This window comes from Drosophila yakuba, chromosome 3R (genome assembly GCF_016746365.2).
Source record: "Drosophila yakuba strain Tai18E2 chromosome 3R, Prin_Dyak_Tai18E2_2.1, whole genome shotgun sequence".
Classification (NCBI taxonomy): Eukaryota; Metazoa; Arthropoda; class Insecta; order Diptera; family Drosophilidae; genus Drosophila; species Drosophila yakuba.
The window spans coordinates 14032276-14048122 of record NC_052530.2 but is presented as its reverse complement, the minus strand read 5'-3'; the positions used below and the strand labels follow the sequence as shown (position 1 = coordinate 14048122).

Sequence of the window (15847 nt, the reverse complement as noted above, 5' to 3'; positions counted from 1 at the left end):
CCTCTCACTGCCCCCATCCTTGGGCTCCAAGATGGGGCTTCCAAATTTGGATGCGTTTCCACCCGAGCCCCGATGGGCCCTTGTGCGTGCCTCGGGTACTTGTTGTTATATTTATCACAGAAATGTACTTTATCTTTGCCGGTGCTCAATGCGCGAAGCGTAGAACTGGAGAGCCGGAGATTTGGCGGCAGGATCGGAGGCGGGAGTCCCGTAACCCTATACCCTTGGGCCAGGGCATTCGTCAGCAGCTGTTGTGGAGGAGAGTTGCCCGGATCTGCCGGTAATATTGCCTTTGCCATCTGCCTGCCAGCGGATGTTGCGCAGATTTCCATGCAAACTAAATTATATAAAAATGCCGTCGCACACATTGTTATATGATTAAACTTGCATTATAAACCCGCATCGGACAAAAGTTGTGTCGTAAAAATCGGCCAACATGTGTTTGATTTTCATTTTTAAAGGGCCAAAGAATGTTGCCAGCGTGTATGTATTTTTAATGTTTAAGTACATTTTGATGGATGGCAATAAAAAATGCTGTTCTATGCTTTAATCCCTTTAAAGGTTAAATACAAGCAAGCCTCGGCTTTTGCATTTAAAATTCATCACGATCCGATTTTGCTCTGGCTCCCAAAATATCCTATTGCCTTCGTTAGTTTCTCCCTCCCGTTTGCATTTTCACCTGCCGTGGCCTGGTGATTTCAAGTCGCATGTATGCAAATGCCTGCAGTCTCCAGGATATTCAGTATATTGATTCAAATGCAATATTCTGTGCGCGGTATAACTCACTCATTTGCATAAGTTCATTACTGACCGAAGCTGACCTGGCCTGTATTTGACCGGCTGTTGATGGGTGGGCGTTGGTCTGGACTTATTCCCTGTCATTGATGCCCCGTGAAATATGCGAAGTGGGTGGTCCATTTAGGAATCCATTATGGCTTTAAGTTCGCATAGAGAACTTGCAATGAGGGAATTTTAAGGTAAATTCTGAAAGCAACGCAGTCTAAGAAGTATTAAATTCGCTTTCTCAGGAAATGTGAAATTTCCCAATTAGCTAAGCTCTTAATTTAATTGGATTTATCCATAAAAAATAACCCTTTCTGTTTCAGACTTTGACACGCATGTGCGAAACCTTTGTGTGAATTTCAAAGTCATAATTAATAAGAGAAACCTTGTTGCTGTGCTCAACGTCTTGTGGTCTTCCCTTTATTTCTGTTTTATTGTTCTCCACATTCAAGTCTATTTATAAACCGAACCGACTGGCAAAATGTAAGCAAAAGTCTTTCAAAAGGCGATTACCCACTTTAGAATCTCGGAAATGATGTGTGCATGCAGCACGGCCCTTAGTTCTGTTCTAAATCTCATATAATCGCTGCAATATTTTATAAACTTATTTCCCCTTTCAATTTTCGTTGCCATGGCAAAGGGCGTTTGCTGCTCGCCTTCTTATTGTTTAAGGAGCACAACTGCATAAATGTATACATGTACATGTGTATTGGGTAAGAAAGGCATATTTAATATGAGACATGACAATATTGTCTTGGCCTTTGCCCACAGAGTGACTGTTCTTTTTCATTCAGCTCCGTTCGGTTTTATTCCATTCGGCATTGTGCAGTATTCAGTTTTCAGTATTCTGTTGCCACTGCCATTGCCATTGCCTTGTTACTCGACTCCTCAGCCGGCAGACATCATTATTCCTCGAGTGGTTGTTGCGCTGATAAACTCGCAGAGCGTGGCAGATTCGCATTCGCAATCCCAGTCCCAGTCCCAGTCCCAATACCAATCCCGAACCCGGACCCGGTTCAGTTAGGACAGAAGCAGCATCATCGTCTTTGGGCGTCTTTATCCTTTATGCTAAGGAGCGGGGAGAAAACAGCCAAGTCGAGTAAATAAAAACAGAGAAGGCTTCTTCCCGGCTGGGGAGGGCAATAAAAAAAATGCTTACAATTTATTGATTTCATATTAGTAGACTCTCGCAGCGCACACACATCATGATCGAGGAAAGTCCCCTGGAGTTCTGTGCATAAATTTTCATCAGCCTAAAAGCGTGCAACTAAGTTGTTCGCTTTCTTTCCCTCGCAATTTGGATGTTGACGCACCACTTTTTCCTCTGTATTTTTTGTTAATGCCTTGATTTCGGTTTGTCTGCTCCACTCCACCGCCCGAATGTGGGTCAGCTTTTTTCTCCATTTCACTTCGGGTTGGCTTGCTAATTCGGACCCAGAATTTTGGGGCCAAAGAACTTGCTAATTGAATTAAATTGTTTCCTAATTGTTGTCGAGTTTCGATTTCTTTAAGCTCAGTTTTCGTTATAATGTTATGCTAAATACGAAGGTGGAAAAATTTCCACTTCCTCGAATTGTTCTGTAATGCTGTTAGCCAAATTAAAAATTAGAAAAATGTACTTATTTGTAAGGTTCTAATTTTCATGAATTTAGATAGGGCCATTGTATGTTTTTCGATGTCAAAGTGTAAAATATTGGCTGAATATTTATTTATGAGAATTTTGATAGGAGAAATATCGACCGCCAATGCTTTCCGCCCTCAGTACACGGAATTAAAATTTTATTTTAAACTAAATTCCCCCAAATTAGTTGTTTCCGGCCGTTTCTCCATTGGGAATTATCTGATAATACCACATCGCGAACAAACATTCACTGGCACTGGCACTCAGACTCACTCGTTGGCTAGTGCAATATTCCGCAAACAATTCATCATTTATGCCAAATATTGTGTTGCCTGTACAAATTATAAGCCAAACTACTGAATGCCGATTTGATAAGCTGATTTATGCTTCGTGTTTAGTCTGCGGCTACCCCAGTTCCATTGATTTGCACTCTCGGTTGACAGGGAAATCATTAGGCTAATGTGATTGAGGGGCGGCGAATGGATGAGAATGCCAAATGTAAACACAAATATTGGAATTGCCAAACAAAATCGAGCTGGGCACATAAATTAAGCGGGAAATCGGTAATCCCTCCGAATCGGTAATGCCGGCTACAGCTGAAAGTGCCCGATATGCAAAGTCAGCCCGCTCGGCGATAACAAATGCGGAGCAATTATGGCCGCATTAAGCATATGCCCGAGTGGTCATCCTCTCCATTGGCGTGTGTGGGGATTTTTGGAGTGCATCGCAAGGATTTGCATAAATCCCACCACATTTATTCAATAAGCAAACCACAGAGAACAGAGCAGGAGCACTTGACTCGGCTCGAAGACCACTTAATAATCCACTCGGACGGGTTAAAGGAGTCTCTCCCCAAATGCTGATTGCCCGCACAGTTGGCATTGATTTACGGTGGACTAGCCCCAAGAACTCCACCTTCCAGCTTCCCCCTCACTTGCTATCCCAATACCATTCCCAATCCCAATTCCAATCGGGTATGCAAATCGAATACAACTAAATGTAAACACATACAACTGCATTTCAAGATGGCAACCTTCGTTGGTTGTTCCATTTCCATTTCTATTTTCCGATTTGATTTCGCAAGGGTTCAAATGCCTCAGCTCCTGGGCTGGAGACGATGGGGGTTTTCGGACGACTGGATGTCTGGCAGACATTCTCAGCAAACTTTTGCCTGAACGGCTTAACTTTTTTGCACGTGTAGTTGGCCAGCAGGAGCTGGTAAAAGTGTTGGTCGCTGAACGGGAACGGGGACACACTTTTAGTTAAATTTGTACAAAAAAAAATCCAATCTTTTGTTCCTTGGCAATCCCCTGAAATGTTTTCTTTGCGCAGAAGTTTCCTAATTTACCAGTGACTCCATATTGGACCAAGCAATCGGCTTAAGCCTTGTGAATCACTCTGTTTCTGAGTCTTTCAAAACCAATTCAAGATGAGCTGTCCTAGTCAAGGTCCCAGAAGAACAATAACTCTGCACCCACATGAAGGAACATGATCGACTGTTCAGCGATGAGATGTAAATGAGATGAAAAACCTTGACGGCAGTTCAACCAGGTAGATTAACACCAACCGTTGACGCCCATTTTTCAGGCAGCAGACAACAATGGGCCATAAACGCATTAAGGTAATGGCAAACAAAACGGAGCCAACACAACAGGCAAAAGATGGATCGTGTTCAAGAAGTCACACCTGCGATCTGACTAGCCACAACATGTTCGAGCTTAAACCGCGCTTCGAACATTGTTGTCAGCTGCGCAGGCGCCACCACACGCATGGGATCAGTGATGCGTATCTGACTACTTTCAGTTTAAAAGTAAGGAGGTCTTATAAGATGGCCAGCACTGCTGACTAGAGAAGTGACCATCTATTTTATTCTAAAATAAAGTAGATCTACCTTTTTAAAAAGTCTACTTTAATTTATTTATTATTTACTATTTAATCCATTTTCTTGTGTTAAAAAGTAATATATAATATCAGTGGATTAACATATGGCATATACAGTATCTTCTTCTATACGAGTATAAGCTTGTTTCTAGAGCGCACTGACAAGTGTGAAACTATCGCCGCCTTCCAACATGTTCGCCTTCGAGCCACTGCGGCTGCATTTCTTCGGCTCGATTCCAGGCCCATCGCGAAGACGGCAAAATGGGTCAGGCTATAAAAGCAGAAGTTCAAGGCGATCGCCGTTTCAGACAACTTTAGCAGCCGTCACAGCAACAGCTCAAATCGAAGCAAGTAACCAGCAATAGCTGTAGTGCCAAGTAAAATCCGAACACTCTCGAAGATCGAAGTTAACGAAGAAAGTTGCCATCGATCCGACTGTCTCAAAAAGAGAGAGCAATTTTCGTGTGCAAAGTTTTGGGTGAATTTTTAAGTGAATTGTGTGCTTGACAATCGCGTGCTGAAGTCTGCACTTTTTCTAGTGCGACCAGCCAAACGAACTCAGCTGCAGCTGTAATTAAAATTTAAATTGCTTCGAGCTCGACAACTAACAGACTGCAGATAAATAGACAGGTAAGAGAAATGCTTCAATGATGAAAGGACATTGGAGTAACTTTAGTGGCATTGAAGTGACCGACGTTGAAGTCACTTTAGTGGCATTGAAGGGATATTAATTCAATGACCGAAAATAAATGCTTATTTTTCTTCACATGAATTCAGTCATACTAGGTCAGTCATATTAGGAACACACTCAAATGTGGAAATTGGCAAATCTTTACTACACGCTAAAAAAAAACTTATTTTTATTTGATAAGATTGTTAACATCTGGATTTTAAGGTGTCAGAATCTCTTCCCATTTTTATATACATAAAATAACTATTTAACAAATGGATAGATATTATAAAAACGCCATAAATCAATTTTAAAGCAGAAATCAACAACGTCTAATTCGAAACGCAAATACTGCAGTGCGCTCAGCTAGAATTTCGTAGTAGAAAGTTATTGACAATTGATCGACTGCCACTATTTGGCCTCGAGTCGTGTCGTGCGTTTGTTTGTCGAACAAATTGGGGCTATATGGCAAGAGCCAAATATTTGGGTCAGGCCAAAAAGAAATAACAGAACTTGGGGCATAAATCCAGCAATGAAAAAGGCAACAACCGGGAGTAGCGGAAAGAGAGGAGATTTTCTGTTAAACGAGTTAACAACTTTGCATGAAAAAGCAAACAGAAACCCATCGACTGGACGGAGGAGCATGAACATGTCAAAGCGTTCGAAACCAGGGGCTTCTCTTTCCACCCGGGACACGGGAGACGGGTGGGGCCTTCCATTTCTCTGACGAGGTGCGATGAGGTGCGTCGGGCACACACACACACACACACACACACACACACACACGGATATGTGCATTCAGCCAAGTTCTTTTCAAGCCAAACAACCAACGCGTCGTGCACCGATGATGGCCGCCCACTGACCCAAATGGGCGCCAGTTGACTGCCGCTGCAAAGAATTTCGGTTTTGAGTACCCAGGAGAAGGCAGCCACACACACACCACACACACCCCACTTTCAGGTGGAGAGGCCTTGTGGCCGTTTTGTCTGTGGCCTTGATTCGATGTGGGTATCCGACTTTGTTCCGTATCTGTCTCTGTCTCTGTCTCGGAATTGGAATATCTCGCTCCGCTGTGGATCGGCCAATTAACGCCTGCCTTTTGGCCAAGTCTCTGGCCAACTCCCATAGAAAATATATTTTTAGTTTAATTGCCTGCAAAAAGGTTGAAATTGTCTGCTATTTGTTTACCCATTCGCCTGTGTGCACTCCTGGACTCTGCTTTTTTCTGCCTTGAAGCAAGTATTTTTCGTTTTATTTTTTTGTAACTTTCATTCATTGACCGCCGTTGCTTTTGGCATTTTGCGGTTGTCGTTGTCGGTTGTCAGGCTGAGCGAGGTGAAAGTTTTTCTTTGAAGCTGTTAGGTCGTGTTTAATACAGTTTATGTTTGGTGCGATCGGATTCGAGCCAAACTGAATCTATTTTCCTTTCCATGCAGGAAAACTGCACAACTATTTGTGGATTAAACAAAGCGAGGCTCAACAATGGCAGCTGCAATTTGTCCATCAAATGCAGCTGACTAATAACCATAATGGCTGTGGAAATTGCAAGTGCAATTGGTTCTGCTTTCGTGCGGCCTTAAGTTGGTTGTCATTTTGCCCGCTGCCGACTGGGTTTCGAGGTCAGTAAAAGTTTCCAGCAGAATTTGTATCTGCAAAAAGTGGACCGCCGTATAGCTCATCCCGCCATGGGATTGCATCAGGGCTTAGGGTCTTACTCAATAATCAATCCACCAGCTCACATTAAAATGCAGCACAGTTAGTGCGCGATTTGGCCCATTGACAGCTAGGTAGCGGTTTGCTGTCAGGGGTTGCTGACCATCGAGTGGAAACGAAAGACTTAAGACACAAACTCGCTAGAAAGCCGCTGGGCATGCCAATTAAGGTTAAGCACTCGACGGCAAGCAATTGCCGCTCTTAAACACTTAATTAAATTTTTATTTAGTGTTGCTTTTCTTGGTCAATAAACCTTGGCTTGATTCTGGGCGAAAAGAAAGTGAAATGTGCATTTTTTGAGGCTGCCTGAGTTTCTCTCAGCCGGAAACCTGTCCGTGACCGTCTAGAAACCCGGCTGAGCCCGCAGAATGACTCAGGGCCCTCCAGTTCAGCCGATCCACTCCCAGAAACCCAAGACGACGACGACGAAGAGCTTGCTCACTTACCGCAAATCACGAACGTTTTGCCGCTTTCTCATCATCATCATCTTTGACTTTGACCAAGGAGCCAGTGGAGCGTGCCTTGGCACGAGACCGCAAACGAAAATGAAAATAAATATCTGAGAGACCAGCACATAAATTACTATACAATGATATTTCTCGGCAGAGAAATGGCAAAGAACTTGGTTATTGTTACACCCCCGCCTCCGTGACTCGAAAAATTGTTTCTCTTTCTGGCCGTCTCTTTCCGTTTCTGTCGGTTTCCACACTTTCTAATTTGCGACTTTTGACCAACGGCAATTGGCAAGTGTAATTGCTGCTCTCGTTTTATTTTGTTATTGAAATAGTTATATTGCCCGTTGTTTGTGAAGATGTTTAATTGCCGTTTTAAGGCAGGCCATGAAAGTAAGAGTTGCGTGCAAAGTTTCCAATTAGAGTTGCGTGTTTTCCTTTTAACAACAGATAGATAGAGAGTGAGAAAAGCCGGCCTAAGATAACGAGGGAAATAACACATGTAGCAAGCAGGCATGCCAGTAGAATTATGTCATAAAAGACCAGAGTGGCGATATCGATGTGACTAATTTGTCCATCACAATTTCCACGGCTAATTTGCCGCGATCAATAAAATTTCTCTGCCACACATTCCAGCTATTAATTACCATTATCTTAACCACTAATCGCTGAATCACGCTCAAAGCCAGAGTCTCCCGCTCGAACAGCTTTCTAAATTTACATGGCCACCATAATTTCCAACTGGGAAATGGAACTGGGTCGCATTGTGTCACAAGCCATCAAAACTCAACTCTTCAGAGCCGTAAGATGGAGTTGCCCGTTTGATCAATGGCCCCACAATTTACATCTCCGCACTGACCCATTCTGGAGAGCCTGTTCTCGGCCAGCAATCAAATGGAAATCAATGCATTCTCCCAGCCATTGACATTCCACAGCCTCGTTGGCTTTATTAATTGTAACGGGAACCTGTTGCATGACATCTGAGCGAAAAGAACCGCTAGCTGGAACTGGTTGTGTGGCAATACTGAAGACCCAGAGGTGAGGAATACCCAGCCACTCACATTCGCGATCCCATTATGATTCGCAGCCGTGGACTGACCAATTGTGAGTGGTGCTCGATGATAATATCGCTAATAAATATCTACCCGCGAGGAAGTCGCTGCTAATTGCCGGTACTTGCCACCCCACCTGTGGCGGCTTTCTACTCGTATGTTGCCCAACCTGCCACTCGGTCGGTGGATAGCCATGCCTCAAATGCTCCTCTTCACTGCGCAGATTTCCAGTGGGGAAACGGGTTCGGTTTGACCGACACCTTAATTGGGAGCAGTTTGACTCGTTTCTAGATGTTTCGGAAGCGAGTGAAGACGCCTCGCCTTTAATTACACGCCGCTACAACTTTCTTATCTAGTTTTCCATGGAAACTGTAACATATTCAAGGCCTGGGCAATGGGAAAATTTTTGACAATCACTTTGGGAAGCACTTGACATTCAAATGCAACGGAAAATAATTATAAAATATTTTATTAGTCTTGAAAACGTTAGAAAAAGAATAACAAGCCTATTATAAGAGCTTTTTGTAATATCAATAAAATAAACTCGTTTTTCTTCGTCAAGCAGGAATAGAAAATACTTTAAGGCTCCCTAGGAATCTATTTATTGAAGTCTGCAATGGTCAGCTCCTACAACGTATTTTTCAATAACATAATGTAATGCCAAATCTCAATCGGGCCAAGCATGTGCCATCCAAATGGGCCACCGCTGATTCCAATGCTCAACCCGTGCCTGAGTTCAGGAAACTCCAGCGCACTCGGTTGGGCAATGTGAAAGTGTTGTTATGCGGATGGCTTGGTGTCCGTCCCCCAATGAATTTCAAATAGGTTTAACCCATTCCCCATTCCCGTCTCGGTCTCTTCCAGCAGTCGTCGTCATGTGGAATCAACGGAAAGTACACGCCTGCCTGCTGCTCTCCATAGTGGCCAGCAATTGTCTGCTGATGACCTACGCATTCCCACAGCAGGAGGTCTATCAACGGCAGCACCAGGTGACCCAGTCACCTGTCTACCGGGATGAGAGTGTGGCCAGGAAGTTTGCGGTGAAGCCGAATGCCTCGAAGAAGGTGGCTCTGGACGACATCGAGGACGACTTGGAGACCAATCAGATCCAGGAGAGTGTGGGAGGACCCGGCGGTTTCACCTGGTCCAACATGCTGTCCACCGTGATGACCATGTTCTTCAACGGCGCCGTTAACGCACCAACCAAGTCCGACGATGTGGACACTTCCATTGGCTTGGGCGGCAGTCCCTGGGCGAATGTCATCTCCATGGGTAAGCGCCTGAGTCTGATTTAGATTTAATGGTGTCTAAGGAAAGCAAAACAAAGAATTCCCATAACTGATCCCCGTTCGTTGCCCTGCAGGTCTTCGCATCATCAACACCTTGCTGGGCGGCGGAGCCCCGAGCGATGGCATCGATAAGGTCGACAACGGTGGATCTCCCATGCAGGTAATCTATCGATCCATTAGCCCATAACATGGTATACACTCACTGATTGCTTTTGTGCCACTTTTGTTTTGCTTTATCGTAATTGTTGCTGTTCGATTGTTACCGTTTTGTTTCGTTTCGTTACGTTTTCTTTTGTTTTATGTATATCCTATATCTTATACTGATACTGATACTGATACTGATTCTGGGTGCCTGGCTCTTCTTATTCTCTTGATTATGATTGCTTCCCGCCTACCTCCTCTACCTCTACCTCGCTAATAATCGCACAGGGCATATTGGTGGCTGTGATGTCTGCCGTTTTAGGCTCCAGAGACCCCGACCAAGTCAACTCGATGGCCAAGCAAGCTGGCGAGGTAAAACATCTTTATTGCTTTCACAACACACAGAACAACACCAAGCAACAAGATTTGGGTGTGAATTAGGGCTAAGTAAATGTACGCTATTGATTGAACATCTTTTGGGGGTAAAATATCTCATTTGCAATTAATTACTGCTTGTTATTATAAGGTTTTGGAAATATTGATACAACACAATACAATAAGATGAGACACTTTTCTAGACGGCAATTGCCAAACTACTAAATCATTTGAAGCGTTTCTTTTTGTTTTGATTTCATTATGTTTTTGGCTGACCATTGAGGGCTATTTATATAGTAGTCAATGGGACCCGGATTAGTTAATTAGTTGAATAATTTACACCTGAATCTTGTTGCCCAGTGCGAAGAATGTAAATTGTTTCTATGCACAGCAACACACACTCCGAAACACACGCTCTGAAACACACACACACCACTGACACCACTCTAGTATTGGCACAGCAAATGCAAGACTAATTGACTAATGCTTCCTCTACCCCCTCTACTCCATCTACCCCGTGTTCCCCCTCCCCAAATCAACACCTGCACACACACAAACACACACACACTCCACTCCACTGAACAAAACGCTCCCCCTTCCGCATCCACAGTTCATTCAGATCGTGATGAACCTGCTGGACGCCCTGAAGACCTCCTTCTCGCACCGCTCCCTGACCGCCCGCTCCATGGGCAAGCGGGACTCGGTGAGCGACGCCGTCGTCGCCGGAATCTCGCTGATGAAGGGCTACGTCCGCACCTACCGCACCTCGGAGGACAAGTGCACGCAGCGCTACATGTGCGACGCCAACACGGAGTGCGTCCGCGAGATCGGCGGCAGCAGCATCTTCTGCCAGCTGGGATCGTAAGTACAAACTGCATTTTGGTCATTTTGGAGCATTGCTTCTACAGCAGTATATTGGCACAATGTCAAGATATAGTTCGTCACATCATGAGGAGCATAATTATGATAAAACATATAGAAAGATATTCCAGTATTTCGAAATTCGTTATATAAAAACATCTAGTGTAATTGACAACTAGGCGCTGAAACAAGTCTATGACCTATAAGCAGAAGCTTAAACCATTTATTTAAACATTTGTGCCATGATTCTATTAGTTTCTGAAAATCTTAAGAGAGCTAATCTATGACTATTCATGGAGAACGGATACCATTCTATACAAATCTAATTATTATTTTCCCACTCTAGTTATGCCACCAGCTACGTCCTTGGCCGCACCAGTGGCAGCAACTTCGAGGAGCTGTACGACGCCGGACGCAGAGGTCGCTCCGGATTCGACTGTCGCCAGATTTATCTGGAGTGCAACGAGGTCTAGACTTCGCAGTGCTCACCGACTGGATTCTCCCTAAAATAATTTAAATTAATTTATGACTTCCCTAGATGATAGCTATTTATTTTATTTATTTAAAGAATCTGTACTTATGGTCGCCGGAAAAGGCGACTGGCTTCTAGGTTGACAAAGAAAACCGTTAAAAATACATGCATTAAATGACAACACGCTATTTTAGTTATACAAAGCATCACGTTGTTTTGTTTTTTTTTTTATCAATTTTTTGCAGATGTCAATTAAATAGTCACAGATTATATTTTCAGTTAAGTTTTAATTTGATTTATTTAAAAGCTCGTACCTAAAAGCTTTCACACCATTCAAAAAGTAACTGCTGTGTGTAACTGACAGAAGCTAAATGCTATGGAACGTGTAAACTGCTTGGGTATTACTGCAAACAGCTTGACAGGAAGTCCCATAAGCAGTGTATACTCACAAGCAGTTTTCACAGCACTGCTTGCAGAACTATGCGAGTAAGTATTACGTATACGAAGTGGTGGCCTTGTTCAAAGAAATTGGAAACGGTCATCTATCTTCGGACTTGAGGCTAATTTCGCGTGTGATCAATAAGTTTAATACTATAGGGTTTAATAAGGCCATTAAGTTATTTGGATTAAATGTATGGTTTTTATGGAAAGTAGGTGCTAACAGTTTGCCAGCAATCGAACTCTCAACTTTCCTCTTTGCATTGTAAGCCAGCTGTCAAAAAGTTCCGCCCTTTCGGAGTTGCTTTGATGCAACAGTAGTCGCTGTCTCGGTTCTTATTGCATATCCGCATTCAGAAGCAGACTTAAAGTTCGAGGCGTCACAAGGGATTGTCACGTGAGTAAATCGTAACACTGAAAGTAAAATATTGCTCTTATACTGCAAGCTTTTCTGGAGTGAGTTATAAATATATTATTAAATAATTAAGAAAAACTTATACATCTATTGATAGAATATTATATTATAGAAACTATTATAGAAATGGTCTTCCCCAGAAGGGGCATTTTTGTTAGGTGCAGTGTAAAGAAAGGATAAGGGCTCCCAAGTTGACAGCACGCCCTCAGCCCTGACTGCAAAGTTTCCGGGAGGCAATTTCGGGAAAACAAACAGGCAAACTTGGGATGCCAGAGGCAGGGAACTTGTCTTGTCTCGTGCCACTGCGCAGCTGCAGCCGCTCTCAAAGTTTTTGCTATTTTGATAAATGCCACAGCACAGCTGAAATTTATTGGACAGCCGGCAACGCCGACGCAAAGAAAATTGCAGCATGCAAATGCAATGTGCGGAAACTTGACTCCAGATTCCATGCTTGAGACTTCGGGCGGCATATCTGCAGTGGGCCTAACCCACATTTAATGGGCGGGGTGCGACTGGCAACATTTTGTCCAAGATGAAGGCAATGCTCCTGCTGCAGTGGCAGTGCCTCCAAAGTTATGATTAATTTGTGCGGCCAAGTTTTGCTGCTGCTACCCACCGAAAAAGTTGCTCCAACCATCGGATTGTTTGCAGCCACTATCTGCAGGAGCAGCAGGAGCAGCATGAGCGGCCGAAGGAGCCTGCTGCCAGTAATTAAAGGCGCTTTTGGCCCAACTCGCAGCCGACAACTGGTAACTGGCAACGGGCAACCGACAACTGGCGCTCCGACCGGCTGCGATGCATCGTTTGAAATTCCATTTAATTACGTTGAGTGTTGAATATCTTTAGTGCGCTAATTAGCGCTGTGCGCAAAACTTTTCTCGGACACCAAATGCACTCCCAGGAAAATGGAGCCGATGGTGAAGAAAAGCTGCGAATGCGCTGCAAATGAAAAAATCGAATTTGGCCAACGACCTAATTTGCACCAGAAGTTCTGGCCACCGTGGCTGGTGCAGCTGCAGCCGACTGTCTGGGAATGACAATTTTGTTAGACTGCTTAAATTGTTTTACGAAGATTATAATTTACTTCTTGTTTGTCCGGTGGAATTAATCTGCTTTCCAAATTCTTTGAGCGTTCTGGTGAAAGTTTGAATTGCCGCAAATGGCTTATTGTTCTGTAACCAATTTGTGAAAACGAGCGAGATGCACAAAATGCATTACTGACTGCGAAGAAAAAAGGATATTTTACAATTTTTAAATTGTAATGATTTATTAAATGCACACATACGCATCACTTTATTGATTCATTCAATTGCATTAAACTCATATTGCACAGTCTCGTTATTCTTTTCTCTGAAGCAATTACATGATGTTTAAATGTTTTTTTTTTAGTTTTATATGCCAATTAATGAGAATCGTTCAAACAAATTCCTTCAATAAATGTGGCAGGATTTTTAATTAATATAATAATATAATGTCACCACTTGAGCACACCTTAAAGCAACTGAAATATTTGTGGAACGAAATGTATAAGGTTAATAACACTTGTAATGTTATTTAACATTGGTCAGAATCCAAAATTCATTTTAAGCCCATCATCTCAAGTTTCCTAGTTTCCGCATGAGGTGAAACATTTTCTCTGACGACCGACCGACAGAGTCATGCTGTAATAATAACTTTTTGCAAACATTTAGCCTCCGACATAAGCTCGAAACTATTTGCGCAAAACACGAAGGGAAAAGCCAACCACAATCCACACACTCTCACAAACATAGTGAGTGGCTCACGTACAAACAGGTACATAAATGTCCATCAAAGTCACTGGCAATTATTTTGATATTTGCTTCGGCATTTTTTGATTTGATCTCCTTGTTGGTTTTGTCCAAATCAATTTATTCGAATGAACAAAGTGCGAAAATCTGTTTGATAATCTCAGCTAAAGGACGACGAATGCTGCAGAAAAACCAACCGGGCGACAAACTGTAAAGTGGCTAACGAAAAAATGGAGCATGGAATTTGCTTTGCATCAAATATACATATATATATATATATATATATATATATTTTATATATATATATATATATATTTGCCATAGGCGCTGAACCAAAATTGACCTATTGAAAATTTAATGTTTGCATACAACAATTTCCTGCACAACAGAAATAACAATGACAACAACGACAAGCACGACGAGTACGTGGATGTTCTGCTGATGCTGACAACTACAACGAGCCCGAGGGCTGAACGTAAAAATACAACAAGGGCTGGAGAGCTGGAAAATGAAACCCAAAACAAACCACAGCCAGAACAGCCAGGACAGGCAGGACAACCGGAGGATCCGCCGTAGGAGGTCGCTCCACGGGAAGCCGCGCGGGCAGTTAAATCGATACACTGAGCGTATAAGCGAAACAAAACCAATACCAAGAGGCGGCACACAGCCGGAATTTGCATTTGGCTTTCACCTTGCCCTAGTCCTCACCCTCCCGCGTTCCCTCCGGCATTTCAACCCACTCTAGCCGCACCACCCACCACCATCCCCGCGGCAAGTGTGGGGCATGTCAGTGGTTGTCACCATCAGAATCACCATCAGAGTCACCAGCGCCGTCAGCGCCGGCGATATTGGCTTTTTTTCGGCTGATCCACGGGATGGGGGGGCGTTACTCTGGAAAAATCAGAAGGCGCCCTGACATCCAGTAAACGCATTCTATGTCAGCTTTGCCCGGCCCTCATACGATTCCCATTCCCATTCCTATTCCCATTCCCAATTTTGTGATGGCAGCTTTGCAAAGTTCGCGGCCACCGTGTCTTGTACCACACGAAAAGTGAGTTCCAATTTGGGTTTATGGCATTTTATATTGTTTTTATGCGAGATTATTGCCCAAGCAGTAGCGACCAAAAATCCATGCAGAAGAATGAAATTCAACTCTCAGGCATTTAAATAATTTACTCAACGCGAATTTTCATGCATGCCAGCACAGTGTGGGGCTCGCAGTTTTTGTCCATCAATTGACAAGCGATTTTCCATTCAGTTTCGGACAAGTTGGAATTGCTAAAATTTGCAGAACATTTTTCAAAATAAAAAAAAGCAAACTAACAGCCAATGGGAATTCAGCCACTTTTATCCGAACTATTTGCAGGCAACTTTGCGCATTCATTATTGAGACTTTGACGGCGTGTGAAACATAGTGAATTATTAACATTGAAAAATGTGTGAAATATTTAATTGGCAGTGCCGAATTTGGCAGGCGTCCATCTATTCGTGGTATTCACCGGCTAATTTCAGTGGTTTCCTGTTTGGGCAGGGACCGGAAAATATCACAGAGCCATTTGGCTACAAACTACATTCCGACGTGGCCCGAGGGCGGGATAAGCCAAAAAGTTGGGGGAGCGCCGTGTGGCGGCCTCTGGGCCACAAAGTCATGGGCTCCTGAATTTCCCCTTCGCCATTGATGTAAACAAGCTGTCAAAGTGCCCCGGCATCGATTCGATGGCAAAGAAATGTTTCCCTCAACTGCCCTACGCTACCCTAATTTTAGAGTCAACCGACTTGTGGTCGAAGTCTTTGGATACGCAAATATATACGTATATTAGTTAATACTTACTGAGCTGATACTTACTGGGCTGATACTTATTGAGCATATGCTGCAAAGAAAGCTCTTTGGATGTCCTCCATCAGCTTCACGCTG

At 43.4% G+C, this 15847-nt stretch overlaps 1 protein-coding gene across 3 annotated transcripts; it reads left to right on the top strand.

Moving 5' to 3' along the window:
• The first annotated feature begins 4585 nt into the window (after positions 1–4585).
• LOC6536761 lies at positions 4586–11491 on the top strand. 3 transcript variants are annotated; one of them, XM_015192456.3, is made up of 6 exons: positions 4586–4915; positions 9040–9444; positions 9536–9621; positions 9891–9974; positions 10588–10838; positions 11185–11491. In XM_015192456.3, the coding sequence occupies exons 2-6, from the start codon at positions 9048–9050 to the stop codon at positions 11309–11311; spliced, it is 945 nt and encodes a 314-aa protein (XP_015047942.1). In that variant the 5' UTR covers positions 4586–4915; positions 9040–9047; the 3' UTR covers positions 11312–11491. The 3 variants fall into 3 exon arrangements, with proteins under 3 accessions (XP_015047942.1, XP_002097333.2, XP_039231946.1); XM_002097297.4 differs by having other exon boundaries at positions 9037–9444; XM_039376012.2 differs by lacking the exon at positions 9891–9974 and having other exon boundaries at positions 9037–9444.
• Positions 11492–15847: the final 4356 nt, after the last annotated feature.

Coding starts and splice junctions, on each gene's coding strand:
- LOC6536761 (XM_015192456.3), top strand. CDS start 9,048: ATGTGGAATCAACGGAAAGTACACGCCTGCCTGCTGCTCTCCATAGTG. Junction 9,975..10,587: donor TGGCCAAGCAAGCTGGCGAG/GTAAAACATCTT, acceptor CCGCATCCACAG/TTCATTCAGATCGTGATGAA. Junction 10,839..11,184: donor ATCTTCTGCCAGCTGGGATC/GTAAGTACAAAC, acceptor TTCCCACTCTAG/TTATGCCACCAGCTACGTCC.